Source organism: Pelophylax lessonae, assembly GCF_965119305.1.
Source record: "Pelophylax lessonae genome assembly, chromosome: 11".
NCBI lineage: Eukaryota > Metazoa > Chordata > Amphibia > Anura > Ranidae > Pelophylax > Pelophylax lessonae.
In genome coordinates this window covers 132,670,733-132,692,529 of record NC_138778.1, presented here as the reverse complement: position 1 = coordinate 132,692,529, position 21,797 = coordinate 132,670,733, and the positions used below count along the sequence as shown (strand labels likewise).

At 40.5% G+C, this 21,797-nt stretch overlaps 1 protein-coding gene across 3 annotated transcripts in view; it reads right to left on the bottom strand.

Moving 5' to 3' along the window:
• The window catches only part of GRIN2C (glutamate ionotropic receptor NMDA type subunit 2C), a 240,164-nt gene that overhangs the window by 55,319 nt on the left and 163,048 nt on the right, over positions 1-21,797 (bottom strand). For all 3 annotated transcript variants that reach the window (XM_082271610.1, XM_082271611.1, XM_082271612.1), the window contains 2 exons: positions 15,653-15,813; positions 10,400-10,587 (listed from right to left, as the gene is read on the bottom strand). In XM_082271610.1, coding sequence (XP_082127736.1) covers positions 10,400-10,587; positions 15,653-15,813 — 349 coding nt within the window. The remainder of the gene's footprint in view (positions 1-10,399; positions 10,588-15,652; positions 15,814-21,797) is intronic.

Genomic DNA, 21,797 nt, shown 5'->3' with positions numbered 1-21,797 from the left:
TTATTTTTTTTTTCCTTAATGGATCATTACCTTTAACCTAATGGTAAGAAGATTTCTTTCCTGCTGATCATAAGCATTAAAATTTTTGTTTACAGTCCTGAAAATCAGCACATTACTGAATGTACATTGAGATTTTATATTCAGCTTTATGCATGGTGTTTGTCTAAACTTAATTGACTGCCATTTGTCAAAGACTTCTACAAATGGCAGTAGTGAAATAAAGTTTGGTGAGTGCTTTCTGCTCTACATAAATTGATTGCACTTTGTTTTTGTGATTGATGGCCAGAACTTTGAAACGTATGTATGATTTACAAGGGATTCAAATTCTATGGACAAAACTGTGCAGCCATTTTATTGTGCTCTCATTTCATTTTCTCCTGCCTGCTCTACTCTGCATAGAAATAGAGATGCTTTCTGCAGATGAAACGCATTTTATTGCACTGAATACCGCATTATGGCACAGAAGGTTCTTGCAGTGAAAGTGGTTTTAGCTAAACTGATCAAACATATGTCAGTTAAGGGACATCTTTTAGCATATATTTTAAACAGTCAATGTGGGGTTACAGGCAGTCTAAGAGCCTATTCACACTTTCTGCTCTCCTGCTATAAAACTTGTAATTTTTACTGCACGAAAATGCATTTTAATAGAAATCCCATTCTTTCCATGTGGCTAGTTCACATCTATGTACTGCAGTTTAATGTGATAAGGGTAAAGTATGGGGGCTCATTGCATGCACTTTGCATGGGGTCGAGCCAAACCATTTAAAAGTGCTAGGGGTGCTTACCATGATCAGGTTTTATTCATTTGTGTAAAACCTTTATCCCAAAAGGAAAAATAACGTTGCCGTGACTGCTTAAAATGTGTTAGTGGAGTTCAGCTTTAATTTGTTAACCAAGTCAGGATGAATCTGCTAGTCTATATAACACTACCCTTACAGGTTGACAATGCTGCTGTCCAAGAGTTGCTCCATTGCTCTTCCACAGAATGGAGCCACCCATGCAGGTGACAGCACTATTAGTTTTGCTGATTTGCAGCTTTTTGTGTCACCTGCTTGCCCACAGGACTATGAATGAACACAATCGAGGTTCTTTTTGTGCTCTTCTCCTATAAATTGCCTAAACATCTCCCGTTCAGCTCCTAGTGCATGAAAATTAGATTGTCCACTGTGTGCAATCCAACCAAGCTTGGCCTAAACAATACCCTCCAGCCTAAAGCCTGATACACACTATTAGTTTTTTTACATCCTACCTACCGGGTTGAACAAAAAAAAAACTGTCAGCTCCGATCGGAGCCACTATTCTAACTATGTGAGCTATGCTGAGCTATTGTGTTCTGACAGGGGCCCTGACATTGTGTTCTGACATGGTCCCCCTGCCAGAACACTACGATCAGTGCTCTCTGCCATTGGCTGAGAGCACTGATCGGGAGTAGTTTAGCTGCTGGTTTTCCAGCATGCATGTCTGACAGACCTATATACACATGGGCCAAATGTCAGCCATTTTTTTTTGAACCTTCAAATGTCTACTGACATTCGGCCCGTGTGTACCCGGCTTTAGATTGCTTTCTGTTCACAGCATTGTGAGAAGTTAATTAGTTACAGTATATTTTTCAGAGAATTTCTAGAGCTTTTGGTAATGGCCAAAAGAGAGCGGTACAGCATCCTGAGCTTCCATAATAAAAAATTACCTTGGGCCCTCTGGTGCTGCACACAGCTGCCCATAGAGAGCAGTTGGAAGATGAGGCTGTAGGGTGTGTTTGGACATATGTCCCATACACAGTCTGAATTTTGATAAATGTATACAGTACCTGGAGCAATGGGTACTTTTGTACTTGTGCCTGCATATGTAAACGGTGTTCAAACCACACATGTGAGGTATCGCCACTATAGTTAGGGTAAGAGAAACAATTCTAGCACAAGACCTCCTCTGTAACTCTAAACAGGTAAACATTTTTAAAGCATCACCTATGGAGATATTTAAGTACCGTAGTTTGTCGTCATTCCACGAGCGTGCGCAATTGTTAGGTATCTATTTATTCGGTGTAACATCATCTCTCACATTATGCAAAAAAATTTGGCTAACTTAATTTGTTTTTTTTTTTTAATTCTTTAAAGTGTATTTTTTCCAAACAAATTGTGTTTGAAAGACCGCTGAGCAAATATGGTGTGACATAAGATGACCACTATTTTATTCTCAAGGGTCTCTGCTAAAAAAAATGTACAGTATAATGTTTGGGGGTTCTAACTAGTTTTCTAGCAAAAAATACAAATGTCAGAAAAAACCAAGGTCAGCAAGTGGTTTTAATTTACCTTTAATATGAGTTTATACAATCCTTTGCAATGATTCTGTAGGTTGCCATTCTGTATAGTAACCACAGGGGAATCACTCGCTCTGCACGACCACCATTCATTTTTCTCAATGAACACAAAGCATTCTCTGATTGGATGAGGTAAAGAGGAGGGGTGGTGACATCACAATGCAGAAGGGAAGCTGCTCAGCACAGCATTCATAGCTCTGGCTACTACAGTAAATTACATTTTCCACAGAGGCCAATCAGGTATCACATATACATTATAGGGCTGCACAGTGGTGTAATGGTTAGCACTTTCACCTAGCAGCAAGAGGGTTACTGGTTTGAATCCCAACCACAACACTACCTGCCTGGAGTTTGCATGTTCTCCCTGTGCCTGCGTGGGTTTCCTCCGGGTACTCTGGTTTCCTCCCACACTCCAAAGACATGCTGGTAGGTTAATTGGATCGATCCTGTATAAAAAAAAATTTGCCCTACTGTGTATGTATGTGAGTTAGGGACCTTAGATTGTAAGCTCCTTGAGGGCAGGGACTGGTGTGAATGTACAATGAATATGTAAAGCGCTGCGTAAATTGACAGCGCTATATAAGAACCTGAAATAAATAATACTTAAAATGTGCCAAGTTAGCCTAATGTAGAATTGCAATATATATCATTCCTGAAGTTCAGCTTTAAAGAAAGGATTTGAGAAAACGGAGATTGAGACTTAACCAGTTCGGCAACAGAGCAATTTCTTTTTTGTTTGTCGCATGCATCTTAATAAATCTTAATTTTTGTCAAAAAATTACTTAAACCCCCAGAACATTATATATTTTCTGAAAACAGAGGCCCTCAAGAATAAAAAGGTAATAGTTGCAAATTTTTGTTTTAAATGATATTTGCACAACTGTTTATTAAATGCACATTTTCCAGGAAAAAATATAATACAATTAATTTTAGTGCAAAACCAAAGCAAATAATACCCATTGTTGGTTAAAATATAAAAACTGAGTAAATAGATACTTAACATTCCAAAAATCACCATAAGTGACGCTTGAAAAGCCTTTACAGCTCAATAATTTAGAGTTAACTAGGAGCTATTGTGCTCAAATTATTGTTCTCACTCTGACGTTCATGGAGATATGTCACATGTGTGGTGTGACCGCGGTTTACATATGCATACGCACCCTAGGCTTGCATTTGTGCAGGTGTATGGGGCTATGGAGGTTTCTGCAATTTTTTATTTTATTTTAACCACTTGATGCCCACCAACCCTCAAATGACGGTGGAGCAGTGCGGCTCTCATTCTGGGCCAACATCATATGACGTTGGCCCATTCAAGCAGGCCATGCGCATGATCGTGTGGGCGCAGCCCTGCACTGTCATGGCGGCGTGTCCCTGAGACACAGCCAATGAGTGTGGCTGTTTACCATGTGATCACATAGCTCTGCCCCTTGTGTAGACTGTGCATGCGCGCGATTGGGAGTGCACTGCGCAGTCATGTCGGTGGCGGCGTGTTCCCAGAGACACAGCTTGTCATCGACAGTGGTAAACAGCCAATGACAATGACGGTTTACCATGTGATTGGCCGTGATCCATTCACAGCCGATCACAAATGTAAACACAAAGCGGTAACTGGCTGTTACCAGCTCTTCTCTCCTCACACACCGTTTCCAGTGTGAGGAGAGAAGAGCCAGAAGCAGTGAGTTACCAATCTGTGTATCTGTCAGTGTACTACACAAGCACACAATAAAGAGAACCTGTCCCCATGCAGCCTTCAGCCCCCAATTGCACCTGTCACCCGACAGTCACCCATTAATGCCCAAAAAAGTGCACCTGTCACTAATCAGGTGAAAGCGCACCTATCACCCAACAGTGCCCATAAAGTGCACCTGTTATCATCAGAGACTGCCATCAGTACCGTCAGCGGTGCACCTGTCACCCATCAGTGCCGTCGCCTGTCATCCGTCAGTGACTATCGCCTGTCACCCATCAGTGACCGTCGCCTGTCACCCATCAGTGACTGTCACCTGTCACACATCAGGGATCATCACCTGTTACCCATCAGTGACCGTCACCTGTTACCCATCAGTGACCGTCACCTGTCACCCATCAGTGGCTGTCACCTGTCACCCATCAGTGGCTGTCACCTGTCACCCATCAGTGACCGTCACCTGTCACCCATCAGTGACCGTCACCTGTCACCCATCAGACACCCATTAGTGGTCATCACCTATTAGTCAACTGCCACCCATCAGTGACCGTCAGCAGTCTATCATCAAAGTACCCATCGCACAGCCCATCACCAAAGTACGGTCACACAGCCACCATCATCTCCAAAAAAGTGTACAGCAGTGAGGAGGCATTTCAGATCCTCTCCATGACTGATGAGAGCAGCGGGGATTTCTCATAAGATTCCGATTCTGAATCCAATTTAGAATTTGAACCAATTGATAGCAGTGGATCGGTGACGGAATCGGAAGAAGAATGGGTCCCTCCCAAAAGGGCACGGCGCTCTGGAAACCAGGCAATCACCAGCAATAGACCCCAGGATCAAATGCCCAGGCCCAGTACCGGCACTGCCACCAGCGATAGACCCAAGGATCAAATGTTCAGGCCCAGTACCAGCACTGCCACCAGCGATACACCCCAGGATCAAATGCCCAGGCCCAGCAACAGTGCTCCAGTATCACCCCCAAGTACCAGCGCAGGAATTTCAAATCCCCCAACTACCAGCACTGGAGTGTCACATCCCCCAAGAGTCAGGGCCATTACATACCTCCCAGATGCTTTGCCAATCCAACATGGCTGCTTTCCAACTCAGGATCAGCAAGCATTCCCACTTTTATCACACAGCCAGGTGTGCAGGCCAATCCTAAGAATTTCTCAGAAATGAATTTTCTTTATTTATTTTTGCCCAACAGTTTGCTGCAATTTATTGTGGACCAGACCAATCTCTATGCTCAGCAGTATATTGCAAACAACCCCCAATCATCCCATGCCTGTACGTTTGAGTAGAGAGATTTGACTTTGGAGGAGTTCAAATTGTTTATGGGCCTCACTATAAACATGGGGCTTACAAAAAAGAATGAAGGACATGCCTATTGGTCCACCAACCCCATCCACCACATCCCCATTTATTCTGCCGTAAAGTCAAGGTCCCGATATAAGATGATTATGCCCTTCCTCACTTCAGCGACAACACCAAGTACCCTCCCGGAAACCATCCAAATTATGACATATTATGTAAAATTCCCCCATTCATACATTTTTTTCCCCCAAAGATTTGTAGAACTTTATGTCCCTGATCAGAACATATGTGTGGATGAGTTCCTGGTACACTTTACAGGCTGGCTAGGAATAAAAACAATATATTCCTAGCAAAAGGACTAAATACGGGGTCAAAATGTACATGTGAAAGAGCCACGAGATATCTGTATGTGTCCCACATATATGAAGGAAGAGATTCCCAGCTCCAGCCCCCTGAGTGCCCGGCCTACATGGGCACAACTGTAAAAAGTGTATGGGACCTGGCATACCCACTGCTGAACAAAGGTTATCATACATACCTGGATAACTACTATACCAGCCTGCCACTTTTCAAACACCTACACCTTGCAAAATCCTGGCCTGTGAAACCACCAGAAAGAACAGGAAGGGCTTCCCACAATCTTTGGTCAACAAACAATTCTGAAGGGGGTAAAAAGCAGCTTTGAGAAGCAACGAAGTGCTGGCCTTGAGGTGGAAGGATAGCAGTAATGTATACATGATGTCCACAATCCATAATGACACTACAGTTGAGGTTCACAGAAGACAAGGTCCTATTCAAAAGCCAACATGCATCCAAGAATATAATCTTTACATGGGGGGGGGTTGGATTTCAATGACCAAATGGTTCAGCCCTATTTGGCAACAAGGATGTCCCGTTGTTGGTACAAGAAAGTAGCAATTTATTTAATTAATTTGGCCATTTATAATGCATATATTATCTACACCAAATCCATGGAAAGCCCCACCCCCTTCCTAAAATTAATCAAAGAACTTGTCACGTCCCTCATCTATCAACAAATACACCCCCCAGAAAACCTTCGCTCTGATGCTGTTAGCCGACTTCATGAGCGCCACTTCCCGGACAACATTCCACCATCTAAAGCAGACCAAAGACGCTAAAAAAGATGTCGGGTATGCAGCAAAAGAGGATTTTGTAGAATACAGCTACCATTGTCCCCAGAGTCCCTCCCAATCCAGCCAGTGCATTGGAGAATGCTTCCGACTTCATCACACATCCCTAAAATATTAGCCCATATTTTTAATCATTTCCCGATTTTCAACATGTGTGCTGACCATTTTCCATGTTTCCTCAAATAACCATGCCACTGCCTCCCACGTAAACTGACCCTGGCCTGTTTTTCGACTATGCCTCTGCCTACTGTTTGGACTGCTTTCACGTCAACTGACCCTGGCCTGTTTTATCAACCATGCTTCTGCCTACCGCTTGGACTGATCTGTTGCCCTGCTACTGTAGTACACAGGGGTCTCACATATGTGAGGGGCTCCCTAATTGTTGTTCCGGATGTAGAAAACAATTTTTTTGGTTCTCTCCAGGTTTTGTAATTTCCAGATTAGGGTCTGGAGTACGGAGTCTTCAAAGAGATTCAGGTGGGAGAAGCCTCTACCCCTGTGCCCAGGTCTTACCTGACTGAGGCCCTCAGCCTGCTGCTAACTTACTGCCATCATACCTCTGCCTGCCGCATAAACTTACCACACCTCTGCCTGCTACGTGTACTATGGAAATAATTAGCTGTAGTAAGAGGCAGTATGTTTATGAAGGACTGGAGAGTGGTACAATGAGTGTCTGCAGGTAACAGTGTACCAGGACCAATATTATCGCTGTGCTGACCATGTCTCTGCCTGGACAGATCCTTTGGACAAATGCTTTGGCTGTGCTGACAATATTGCAGTACTGACTATAGACAATATTCCTGCCTGCTGCCTGAATAATTACTATTGTTGTCACTAAGCATGTCCCTTCCTGCTGCCTGGATGCTCTCCTCTGTGGACAACTGCACCACTAAAACCACAGGTAATACTTTTTTCCCCCTTTCCTCAATAAAATAAATGTAATGTGTAGTGTAATTCTTGGTATGTACATGCTATGTGTTAGAAATATGAAGGGCCTTCAAAAATGAGGTTGTCAGGAAATTTGATGTGTGTTTTATGTTCTTAGAACACGGTGCTACTTGGATGTTGAGCCTCTGTATGTGGACAGGCTGTCTAAAAGTCTCACACATGTGGTATCGTAGGAGTAGCAGAATGTATTTTGGGGGTACAATTTTTGCTATGTACATGCTATGTGTTAGAAATATTGTATAAATGGACAACTTTGTGTAAATAAAAATACGTTTTCATTTTCTTTCCACATTTTCCAAAAACTTGTGGAAAAAAATGACATGTTTAAAAGACTTATTATGCCTTGAAGATTATACTTTGGGGTGTTTTCTTTCCAAAATGGGGTCATTTTCTGGGCGTTTCCATTGTCCTGCTCTTGGGCCTTCAGGACATTATATGTGTAATTTATGTCCCTAGAACACCTGACGGTGCTCCCTGCACGTTGGGCTCCTGTATGTGGCTGGGCTGTGAAAATGTCTCACACAAGTGGTATCGCCATACTCAGAAGAAGTAGAAGAATGTGTTTTGGGGTGTAGTTGCAAGTATGCATATGCTGTGTGAGAGCAATAACCTGTTAATTTGACAATTTTGTAAAAATAAATAAATAAATAGTCTTCATATTGCAAAGAATTGTGAGAAAAAATGACAACTTCAAAAAACTCAACATGCCTCTAACTAAATATCTTGGAATGTCTACTTTCCAATAAGGGGTAATTTGGGGGCTATTTGTACTTTCCTAGCTTGTTAGTGTCTCAAGAAATGAGATAGGCCATCTACATCAGGCGTGATCAATTTTTAATGATTGGCACCATAGCTTGTAGACTGTATACCTTTCACAAAGACCAAATAATATATACTTATTTGGGTTATGTTTACCAAAGATATGCAGCAGTATAAATGCTAGTCAAAATTTGTAAAGAAAATTTACTAATTTTAAATTTTTTTTGACGAAACAAAGAAAAATTAGGTTTTTCACAAACTTTCCAGTGTTTTTTAATTTATAGCACAAAAAATAAAAAACCCAGTTGTGATTAAATACCACCAAAAGAAAGCTCTAGTTGTGTGAAAAAAAGGACTCAAATTCTATATAGGTACAGTGTTGCATGGCTGAGTAATTGTCATTCAAAGTGTGAGAGCACTGAAAGCTGAAAATTGGTCTGGGCAGGAAGGGGGTGAAAGTGCCCTGTATTGAAGTGGTTCATATATTTTATTAATTTATTTTTTTAATTTTTTCTTTTCTCTTTATGGAGACATTAGGGGTCTAATAGATCCCAATGTCTCCCCTGCCCTTCACACCATCTAACCAAGCACAGATTGGCTTGGTTAGATGTGTCTCCTGGCTGTAATGGCAAGAAAGGGGTGCATATGAAACCAAAAGTGACAATACTTCCAGTTTCATTGTTTGCATGTGAGATCGAGGCATGGATTTGCCTCTGTCTCACTGCAATCTCTCCCCCCCCCCCCCCGGCGCTTATGTTCCCGGGTATCGGTAAGCGCGGGACAGTCTGTTAACCACAGGAGGAGGGGGGGGGAGGCACGACGCCGCCGGCTCTGTTAAAGTGATCAGCAGCCATGGAGCTACAGCATTGCTTTCCCTTTGAAGCTGGTAGTCAGCTAAACAAAACACACACAAGCTGATGGCTGCCGCTGCAGCCATCAACTTGTGATTAAAGGTTCACTCTTTGGACGTACATAGTATGCCCAAAGAGCTAAACTAGTTAAAACCCAACTCCAGGCTATATCATGCATGTTTAATCAGGCCCTGTCTCCTGTAATACTTCTTGACAACAATATGTTTTCAGTCTTCTGGGACTGAGGACTCTCTGTGATTGCAGGGCAACTTGGGCCGCCTCCTGAGGGGACATCACCATTATGCTCTTTATTCACAACGTACTGGTGCAGAGACGGATGCTGATGCTATTATGTCCTACATTAGTAAGGTCCATCCAGCTCGGTTTAAAAGTGGAAAGAAAAAAACATAAAAACAAACTAGAAGAACTTAGGGAAGGGAGGAGTGTGAAGCCTAGACTTTAATGAAAAAAATATGAATGTTTTCTCCTGCAGCAATAAATTAGGTTCTTACCTTGCCTTGTATTCCCTAGCTTCTCTCATTTTTGAAGCTAAGTTCCAGGCAAACAGCTAAATGCACAGGATGACTACACATACTGCAGCATTTTACTACCCAAAAAAGCTGAAATAATGGGCAGCAAGTCTTGTGATCCAGGAACCCCTCTTAGACAGCATAGCCAGAATCTCTGATGAGGTCATCTCTCTGCTACCTTTGCTCTCTGGTGCTGTCAGCAGATGTGCGTGCTCTTTGCACTGACCTTCCCTCTGCCATCCTGAATGCTGTTATACAGTGGATATCAGCTAACAAAGTCAGACACTTACGCTAATTGCATGACTATTTGAAAAAAATTATAACAACAATAATATAATTTTTTTACATCAGCCTTGAGATCATTTTTTAATGCCAAACTTTAATCAAAAATTACTTTTTAAGTTGTGAATAGAGTAGTGAAAAGAGATGAAAAGATACCTCTGTTAGGCTTTTAATGAAGAGGTATCAGCGGCAAAGGTACATTTATTTAGAAAGCTGGGGTAGGTTTAAACAACTGTAAGGTTAAGTCATTTTCTTAGTCTGGGTTTAATGTGGACATAAAGTTGGGTAGGAATCTCTTCAGTTTGACAGGGACGCAATAAGAACCTAACAGAAGTTTTCACTTTTCCTCAATCTACTGAAATCTAACAGAGGTTCTGGCTAAAGTTTAAGTGATTCCATAGGCAGCACTGCCCATAGGGACAATGATAACTTTTTATAAAAAAAAAAAATGACTTTCTATTGTGTGTCCCAGATTGTAGGACCAGCAAAGCACACCTGCTGGCTCCCTATGCTTTTTTCGAAGACCCACTTTATGTAAAACTGACTCTAATACTCACCATCCCCTAGAAACTGCAGCAGTGCAAGATCAATGGGACGCTTCCATCGCGAGTTCTTCTGCAGAGCAATACCATAACCTGTTGTAGCAAAGACTTTGCCACTTCCAATGGTTACCAGTTTACAGCCTTCGTCCTTTCCTGCCATGTAATTCAGCACTGCTGCATCGTAGATAAAGGCATCCAACTTTCTACCATAAGAGAAAAGAAGAGAAGCAGAAAAGCAAATATGACTGCTCTGCACATTTTGGAAGAAAGCCAACATGTAAATGGTAATGGCCCACCATTTATATCAAATGTTAAGGGTCTGCTTTGCTTCCTGTAAAAATATATAGCCTGCCATTAGAATACAATATGCATAACAATCTATACAATACTCATTTATACTCAAGTAAAATTGTGAGTTGGACACTTATGCTGGGAGGCTATGTACTGTATTTTAATATAAACACAGTGTTAAAGGGTATCTTAGCTATTTAATAGCTTTATTAGGAAACTAAGCAGCCTTACAAATATAACAATTAGAGTAGGCCTCATTTACACTTGCAGTGCCCTCTGAAATACAATCTGAGGTTGTTAGTGTTTTAAACAGGCAGCTTAGGGCAATATGTTGCCTCCTGGACACCTGCTTTAATTAATAAAAGCCAGCCATGTTATACATGGTTGCAGGATGGTCCTATTGACTTGAGGTGTGGTGACTTCTCGCTACATCATGTGCACCAGCCCTTCCGGTCATTCAGTTATGTTGAGGTGGGCTATTGGGGGCTGAAAAACAGCAGCCCAACCAACCCTTTTTACTACCTCTCCACCACTATTGTAAACGAGGCCTCACCCCTTCCTTTTCTTTCCGTGAGCTTTGAGAGTTGTCATAAGAGTCTTAGGCCAGGGCCTACACTGCTTTGTTTACATTAATTTTGTCTTAGGCCCCTTTCACACATGCGGACCATTCATTACATCAGTTCAGTCCCGTCAAAATGGGTGAAGTATCCATCAGTTTTTCATCGGGTTTTCATTAGTGCTCATCAGTTTTTTATCAGTGCTCATCAGTTTTTTATCAGTTTGGTTTACATCCACTACCAATACAAAAAACAGATGAAAAACTCACCATTTGTCAGTTTCCAACCGTTTTTTCTCCGATCCCTTTTTTAAACGGAAGAAAAATAGAGCTTTGATCAGTTTTAAAAAAATGGACGATGACTGATGCGCATGTAAACTGGTGTAAATTAATGATCATCCATTTACATCCGTTTTTTTCATAGAGATGCATTGATGTCCGTTTTTCATCTGTCAACGGATGGATGTAAAATGGACAAATGGACAGCATGTGTGAAAGGTGCCTTAGGCAAGATCTCATTTACACTTAAAAGCAAAAAAAAAAAGCCATTTTACATTTGCCTACAAAAAAAAAAATGGGCCCTTTAACCACTTGCCGACTGCCGCACGACTATCTACGTCGGCAGTCAGCCCCTCACAGGCAAAGTGACGTAGGTCTACGTCGCTAGCCTGTGAGGGTCTAGGGAGCGAGCGCGCGCCGCCGGAGGCACGCTCCAGCTCCCGCAAGGTCACGGACCCCCCCGCGCATGTGACCGGCGGACCCGATGTCCGCCGGTCACTCTGCGATCGCCGCTGCAGAGGGAGAAAGTCAGGCAGCTTGTGTAAACAAGCCGCCTGTCATTCTCCCCTGTGTAGAAACTGTGATCACACGGTTCTACTATGTAGAACCGTTGATCACTGTTTCTACAGCTCAACAGACAGCCAATCACAGTTAGAATCACGCCCCTAGGGACACACACAGCCCCTCCCTCTCAAATAAAGTTAACCCCTTCACTACCAGTGTAATTTTGCAGTAACAGTGCATATGTATAGCACTGATTACTGCAGTAATGTCACTGATAACCCCAAAAGTGTCAAAAATGTCAGTCAAGGGTCCGATCTGTCCGCCGCAATGTTGCAATACCGCAAAAAAAATCGCAGATCGCCGCCATTACGCGTTAAAAAAAAACAACAAAAATGACAAAAATCTTTCCCTTTGTTAGTAAACGCGATAACTTTTGCACAAACCAATCACAATACGCTTTTTGCGATTTTTTTTACCAAACATATGTAGCATAAAACAAATTGGCCGAAAATGTTAAAAAATTTTGATTTTTACATTTTTTTGGGGGGAATTTCATATAAAAAAATGTGAACAATATTGTTATTTTTGCAAAATTGACGCTCTTTTTTTGTTTATAGCGCATGATCAAAAAATCGTACAGGTGATCACATACCACCAAAAGAAAGCTCTGTTTGTGGGAAAAAAAAGGACGTCAAATTCGTTTAGGTACAGCGTCGCACGACCGCGCAATTGTCCATTAAATTCACGCAGTGCCGAATCGCAAAATACCCCCTGGTCAGGAAGGGGGTAAAATCTTCCGGGGCTTAAGTGGTTAAGACCTTTTCTCGGTCTTCCAAGGGCATTTGACTTCCTGCCCATTACTCCACTGGATCGGATCATTCCTGCCGCTACCAACAGCTCCAGTAAGTTGGGGAAACGACAGGGAAGTGGAAGGGCACCTCTCTCACTGCCCATAAAATGATCCCCTAGAGAATCTGCCCCCATGACCACTTTCATGTGAAAGAGGATCGTCGTTGTATAAAAAATACTGTGGTTATGGCAGCTAACTGCTGCCATAACCACGGTATATAATGTCAAAGTAATGACGTATATATATATACAATGGGCGATCTGGAAGATGGCTCTTGGCTGCAGTCATGTAATCTCGGCAGAGACAGATCACAAACTGCTAGGAGCAAAATTTCTATGCATGAGTTCAGCTAGACAACAGAAATCTGCAGACCAGGAACAAGAGCAAGGATGGCCCTCTAGATTCATTCTACTTTCCATAGATGGCTATCTGGAATCACATGATATTTAGGGATAGTCCTAGCTGAACAATGCAGGGTATGTCTGTTTCAAACAGTTAGAGTTCTGATTTTCTATAACAGGGGTCTTCAAACTATGGCACTCCAGTTGTTCAGGAACTAAAATTCCCATCATGCCTAGTCATAGCTGTGAATGTCAGAGTTTTACAATGCCTCATGGAATGTGTACTTCTGCAAAAGCTGGAGGACCGTAGTTTGAAGATCCCTGATCTATAGAGTATATTGTATGAGTGAAGGTGAGAAATCATTCATGGCTCTTGACACTGCAACAACTGAATCAAACAGGTATGTGGCATAGATACAGTACCTTCCTTATTCTCATTCTTTGTTTCTGGTAACACTGCAGACATAGCAATGTGTACACCAGTCTCGGTTTGTGATGACAGCTCTCAAAGCACAGAGAAGGAACAGGTAGAGTAATACGTCATACTTGCAAACGCAAAGGTGTGTGGTATCCTTTTAATAAATAAAGGATTTCCAAACTTATTAGTAAGACGGCCACATCATATATTTTACAAATATTCATGGTCTAAAAAAATCAGTTTTTATAAATATAAAAGCTGGAGTAAGAAAAGCACAATAATCGCTACAACAATGCAATACTCACTCACCCAGCGCTAAAAATTGATGAAATAAATAAAATTGTTTTGAAACAAGACCCTCAGTATGGGTCGCAGCTGCTGCTATATGGCATAACAATATAACATGAGGTGTAATAGAATCACTCTAACATATATGAATAAAACTACAACACTAGGAGCGCTAATAGTGCACACAGGCAATGTACTGATACACCACTGTAGATGACCTTCATAAGAAACCTGGATGCAGTAGTGAGGAGATGCAAGATCTGATGATCCTTTTGAGTCTTATAGGCGAGCTGTGATCAACTGTCTGGTGAGTGTCCAGAGTGACGGGGAGCACCTGTGGTTGGTGGAGGTCTATTGGAAGATATAGTAATCCTTCACAACCTTCCCTTTTGATCGGCTAGAGCCAGACTGGATTCAAATTGATTTTCACTAGAGACTCCTTATCTGTTGACAAAACGGTTCATTCTTATGAAGGTCATCTACAGTGGTGTATTAGTACATTGCCTGTGTGCACTATTAGCGCTGCTAGTGTTGTAGTTTTATTCATATATGTTAGAGTGATTCTATTACACCTCATGTTATAAGTTTTTATAAATAATTTAATAAAATTTAAAGAGTAACTCCACTTTTGTTGAGAAAAAAACATTCCCATCTGGGTGATCAATGTACAGGGATTATAACAAACTTTGTTGCAGATTCCTACCTTTTGTTATTCTGAAAAAAATCACGGTGTGTTTGTCTGTGTCCATGTGGGAAAGTGTGTCCATGTGGGAGTGGTTTCAAAATTATCAATCAGCTGTGCACCTGCAGAGCTCTAATGAGGAAAGATGCTGGAACGGCATCCCTTTAGACACAATTTCCTATTGGGAGTATCTCACCAAAAATTACATTTTCGTTGCAGGGGATGCCAGAAATCTGACTTGTATCTTAGGCAGACTTCTGGGAAAATTGATGAGCCAATCACACAAGCAGGAAATTATGTTTCTGGGAAGTGTTCTGTACACATTCTGTGTACAGAACACCTCCAGGTAGCCATATTGCATTGCGTTTTCAGAAAATGACAGAGCTGAAGCTTGAAAAGGAAAGGTAATTTATAATAACATTCAATTACAATATGATTCGTGTCGCAATTGTATACACTATATTATTTTTTCTTTATTTGCTATTTTTTTTCCCTATAAAAGTGAAGTTATCCTTTAAATGATTTTAGATGTTTTACTTGGAGCTTTTGTAATCAGCATAATTTCAAGCAGCTGAAACTGATTAACAACCCCCCTCTGCTACTTAACTGGCCAGATTAATACCCCAGAAGTTTACTTGATGCTATAATCTGGTAAAAAGTGTTCCTTTAAATTTTTTGGAGTAGTGTATCTTGCAGTGAGACGGATTGGGCACCCAGGTCATAGATTGGAGACCCCTGTATGAAACCATATGTGTTTTAATTGTACAGTTAGGCAGGTAATAGAATCATGGTTCCAAATATCTGTTGCTGCAAAATGTGTCATATAGTAAAAATGTTTTATGTGTTAATATTAGTGTTTCAGGTCTTATTATTATATAATTTCAGATTCCATAAGTATTTGAAGCATTTCAATTATCTTAGATTCTACAAAACTTCAAGAAATAAGAAATAAAATAATAGTGAAAATATTTATGCAATTACATAATTTTACATTTTATTGGTCAAGGCTTTTATGCAGCCAATCAGGGTCTTCGATCTGGGTCCTAACGTAGTACTCACCCAGCCTTTAAGCTGGCAAGAGCATCCTCCACTGATCGCTGATTGTAGCGCACCATATAACTATGCATGTCAGGATAGTTGGTACGAATATTACGCTCGGTGCTCCCATTTGGGACAGTTCCAAATCGGAATGGTGGATAATGCTCTTGAGGTTTCTGGAACTGTTAATAAAGCAGAAGGTAAAAGAGAAGAAATGTAACATATTTAGCCATTGACTATTTGCTGATAAATGGTAATCTATGAGAAAAAGCGAGCCCTGGAATGAGAATTAATTCTAATTTTGTATTCTGCCCCTAGAAGACACTTATATCATACAGTGCTATACATAAATCAAATAAATTAAGTGAAAAAAATTGAAAAATAATAAAAAAAACATAAATAATAAAATGAATAATAATAATACCAACATTATCGAGCACTAACAGGAGCTAAATCATGTTTTAATACTGACTTATATAATCATACAAGAAGAATAGAGAGAGGGAAACAAGAACCACAGCATGGTCAGTGGGACCTAGTCATGTTGTTTCCCAATACACTAGGACTTTAAAGGGTATGGAGTTGTAAAAAAAAAAAAACAAATAAGCACCAATAAATAAAAAATATATAATTTTATTAGAAATACAAACATATAAAAAACCTGTTACATCCAATAACATCCAATAATATTTAGAAAGACAGGTTTAATATAAAGACTGCATAGACTGTAGGCAAGGAAACGCGTTTCAGAAATTGGTGATAACCAACAGCTGCTTCATCAGGAGCCATAAATATGGCTACATTAGCTACATTATATAATCATACAAATTTAAAGATATGCAAATCTTGAGTGTAGTTTTCATGCATTACTTTGTCAAAGTATAATTTACCATACCCATGTAACATCCCACCATGACATGGTGGGCCCTATTTATCAACATTTGATAAATATTACCTCCCTGTATTGCACATTACCCACCATTGAGATTCTAACATTTATTGTATTTTCTAGCTCTAATTCTGCATTGCAGGGTGGAACTGAATTGGTGATTATGGGGCAACACAAGTAACTCTTCTATGAAACATGCTAAGAAATTAAGTTTAATGTTCTACAATCTACACAGTACCAATGTAACAACAAATTGCATATTTTACATCAAGAGTATCTCACAACATCTGGATATAACATGACCCTACAGTAAACTTATTTTTTCTGAGTACTACTTCGGTATAGGCCCCTTGAAATATACCTATTTTCCTAGGCGAAAATAGATCCAATCCTTACTCATAGTAAATTAAGGCCATCCCATGCTCATCAGTACACACTCTCTACCCTTACTGACTGTTTAGCATTGGGGGAATGTAAAGGTAAAAAAGGTTACATAAAAGCACCAACACCATAGGGTTCGATTTACTAAAAGAAATAGGCTGTTCACTATTCAAGGGAATTTACTCTTAGCTAAGTGACAATTCTCTTTGCAAAAGATACCCAATCGAGAAATGAGAACAAAATAAAATTATTTTTGCCTGCACATGTTTGTGGCAGAGCTTCACCTCACTGACTAAGCTAAGGGAAAATTCCCTAATTCCCTTTACAAACTGACAAGCTTATTTGACTTTGGTAAATAAACAACTATGCATAACTAGTTCCAGGTAATATGTGCATCCATTTTAACTATGTTGACTTCTAACAACATATCATCATATTCTCTGTAACACCATTTGTGAGTGCCCCAGTATTCTGAACCAATTATTTCCAATCTCTGGCTCATTTCCTTCCATCATTGTTTGCACTGCAACAGCCTCCCACCAGGGTATCACTTTTAAAATGACAGTATTGATTGAATATCTTCTATGGTATTCTTTTGGTAATTATGAAGACAACATACAGTTACATACTAATAGTAATGAGTAAACTGGTCGACCGGAATTTACATTTTCAGTGAATCTACCCATTCTGTTACAATTGAAAGCTTTCAGATGATTGCCTCTGTGGTCCATAGAATGCAGAGTATGCAGTAGGTATCCCATCCCAATTGTCTTATGGAGCATGGACCCCCTACTCATCCTTGGTGTCCTCCAGTCACAAAGTGAATGTGGCAGTAGGATATAGCATATTATATTGATGATGTGGCACACAGTGGTATAGTCGTGCCTGACCTTTGTAATATAGATGCCCTTGGACTAGCAATCTAAGTTGCATATTTCAAAGTACAAAGTAGATCAGAGGTTCCTACTCTTCATATCGCCTGCAGAGTGATTCCATATTATGCAAAAAAACAGCTCTATATACAGCCATATATAGCTAAAACACAAAAAACTGCAAAGTTTTCATAGTATTAAATCTTTTGAGATTGTTGCTAAAAAAAAGGGAAAGGCCAGCACTCCAAAGAGTATGTAATAAAGCTCTTTTACTTATTTAAAAAGCAAAAAACTGACACGATGGTACAAGGGCACACAGGACCACTTTCTTAAGACATGACTATTACATTTGGTAGATTGCATTATATATAACACATTATCAATCAGAATAGCGCAATCATACACACACATACACACACCCTGGTTGTTCCAGATATCTCACTCTACCAGATAGCCTGTCACCTGACCAGAGTAATTAACTGATGCCACAATGGCCATTCTAAACAATGGGTAGCATTGAAACAAGTAGCCTCTGGAATCCCCCTGACTTCTTTGCCTGGTACAAGGACAATCTCCTGGCCACTAATGCCCCGTTTCCACTGAGCTTTCTGGTACGGTTCGGTTCGGTACGGTACGCTATTTATGCCGTTTCCATTGTGAATGGTACCCTAATTCCGAACCATACCGTACCACTTTTTTGGGACCCTTTCGTTGGGGTACCAAGCACATTAGTACCGTACCAACAGGGTGGAGCTACACTATGCAGAACTTTGATTGGTTGACAGAGAATCGTCTATCACAGCTTTCCTGCTACACCACGCCTAACATGAAAGGGTACTATTGGCAGTGGAAACACAAGTTGTACCGTTCCGAACCGTACCGTACTGAACCGAACCGTACCGTACCGTACCACTCAGTGGAAATGAGGCATAATAAAACTCCCCACCCCTCATCAGCACCACGTGGGATATCTTTAAGAAACTCTTCTAAAGAAATGAAATATCTCCCTTGTTCTCCCCTCTTTTCTTGGTACTGGGGAATCCTGCCCTCAAACCAGCAATGTAAAACTACTTCTACCAAATTTCGATTCACCAAAGACTCTGTAGAGCTCATCACTTCATCTATACCCAACAATGGTCCATACTTAAACTAGCTTCAGACCCATGCCTTGAACAATTGGGGTTCTGGTGAAAGACCCAATTTGTCCATTACCCACAGCAAACAAATTATCAGATAGTTCAACATGTTTGAAAAGTAATGCAAAAAAACAGAAACCCTCAGACACACAATTTCCTTATAACATATTTAACGCTTAACCAAACCTTTACATCTGAGTACATAACTAAATGGACAGGAGTTACAGCGGCAATTCACACCCATGCATGAAGAGAAAATTCACTACTATACACAAAAAACATTAATCTTATACAAACACCAGAAATCAGGCTTGAAAATCTTCACCGGACACCACAAATGCTCCACCACTTGTTACTGGTGGTCCTAGAGGAATGCTGGCAATGCGGACCAGCCTCGGGAGGTATCTAGCACATCTTCTGGGCTTGACATACTGTACTCTCAAACCCTTTTGGTTGGAGGTTTGGCACATTATAAAAAAAAACAAAAAAAACAAAGGTCTTTCTGATTTCAAATGGCCCAGCATTATTTATTTTACATCATAATTCCAGATCAATAAAAACTTACAAGATATCAACATGTTCACCCTTCCATACCAATGTGTACCAGTTACACATTGCTATGAGCAGTGAGCACCGAGACACTGGGGCTCCCAATAGGGTGCTCCTGGTGTCCTTTCCCACTTTCCTCCCCCCTTGTCTTTTCACTTTCTTCTAATTACTCTGGTTTTTCCACAGGGATGATCCCCATTCCTGCATCCCTTTGTTTCTTGTATAGTAAAGCTAAGATATAAGCATCTTATTGCCAGTGCCTAGTTCTCTGGTAAAGGTGCACAGATTCCATTTCCTTTTATCTACTGTATATTGTTCCTCTGTTACGGCATGATTAATGAGCTCTTTGTTACGCTAAATGTTATTCGCCATAATTTCTCTATTGGATGTACAACTGCTACTGACTTGCAAGTCATTGATGATGCATTTTTATCCCTTTATCTGATCGCAGTTACACAGTGTAGTCCTCAAAATATTTAATTGAAAGAGAAAAATTACAAGACATCAGTCCTCCCCCCAACTAATCAATGCAACCAGGAGTTGTATCCAGAGCTTTGCAAAAAAACCTCCCTCACTCCACAAAGTTGTAGATAGCCAAAATAAACAAGATCAAGAATATGGACCTTTTTTCATTCCATTTCCACCCATGATAAATATTGGCGGCCATGGTTTTACTGGATTGAACTCTCAGCCCTTGAGTATGAAGCTCTCCTGCACAGTAGCCATTCACAACCTACCTTAAAACACCCTTCCTGCAAGGGAATAACATAATGATGGCTGAGCATGGATGAAGGAGAGTCTACCCTTTACCCTTCCCTATGCATTCCTGCTTTTGGTACTGACACTAAATTATGTAGATTTATTTAAACTCAGCAGGATAGTGACATAATACAGAGCAGTTAAACAGCATATGATAATGTAAGGTTGGAGAAACAGAGCCATGGAAGAACTTGGGAATACTTGTTACAGTAAAATAAGCAGAAGCACTCAATGTCAAGTTCCAAAAGCAACTAAGGCCCTAGGGTGCACAAAAATGAAGAGAGAATATGTAATGCAGGTATGGTATTACTCCCATACACATTCCTTTAAAGGACACCTTCTAGGATGTAAAAAAATTAAGATAAACACATACTGAAAATAATAGACAGCAAGGTGTCAGCGTCACTAAGCAGAAAACAGTGCTTCCCCATAATAAGCAAACATGGCAACCCATTTAATAATGGCACCCCTATTAATAATGAAAATTACTGTCACCAATCTATCACTATAAAAAAACAAGGTTGATTAAATACTGACAGGCACGCAAGACATTTTCTGCTCAAAGCCAACCATATTTACATATATATTTAGAACATATAAAAATAGATTCCCTTTAGCTGCATACATTTATGCCACACATGTCCTCTATTTTCAGATCTATTATGCCCCTCCTCTGCAGTCTGCTGTATGACTGCTCATGATCTTGCAGCGGCTGGCAAGATAATAGCAATTTGTACCGTCCTGGTAATTAACAACATATGTTAATGATTGCAGACATAATGAGGGATGTCTGCTTTTTTTACCCGTTCCCAGAATGTTACAACCTGTTGTTTGTTTACACCCCTTTGATTTCTTTCTCTCCTTTATTTAGCTTTTCTGCATCATTTATGCCAGTTTTGTTCCAATTTTAGTTTACCGTCTGTCTTCACTCTGAATTTACTTCTTTCTCTTATTGCTTTGACCCGTCCTCCTCTCCACTGTACCAGTTAGCACATTTTAAAAGCCCATATTAATACCCATCAACATGCTGACATATGGTACAAAATTAACAAGTATAAATCTCTATCTATCTATCTATCTATCTATCTATCTATCTATCTATCTATCTATCTATCTATCTATCTATCTATCTATCTATCTATCTATCTATCTATCTATCTATCTATCTATCTATCTATCTATCTATCTATGACAGACTCACTTGGGACAGAGGCTTTTGAAGGGGACTGCAGGCTAGCCTCTTGCCCACTGACTATGGACCCTGGCATTTAAGGGAACACTACTCTTTAGAAGGTGTATGCCTGAGGGATCCGTGGAGTGGTCTTCTTTCTGATTCAAGTTCATGTCTCCTCCTAAAACAGACTCTGGGAACTGGAGGTTCTTATCTATATTTGGGGCCTCTATGCCTCAAACCAGCAAATGACTGTAGATGTTAATGTAATCCGCTCAAACCACTGGGGTCCCCTGCCATAATGTGTTTATTGTAAGTAGGTCTCTTGCTATAGTCTGTTGCCTACTAGTCTGAGGAGGGGGGACATCACTGTTTTCATTGTTAATTGTGCTAATTAACTCACCTATTG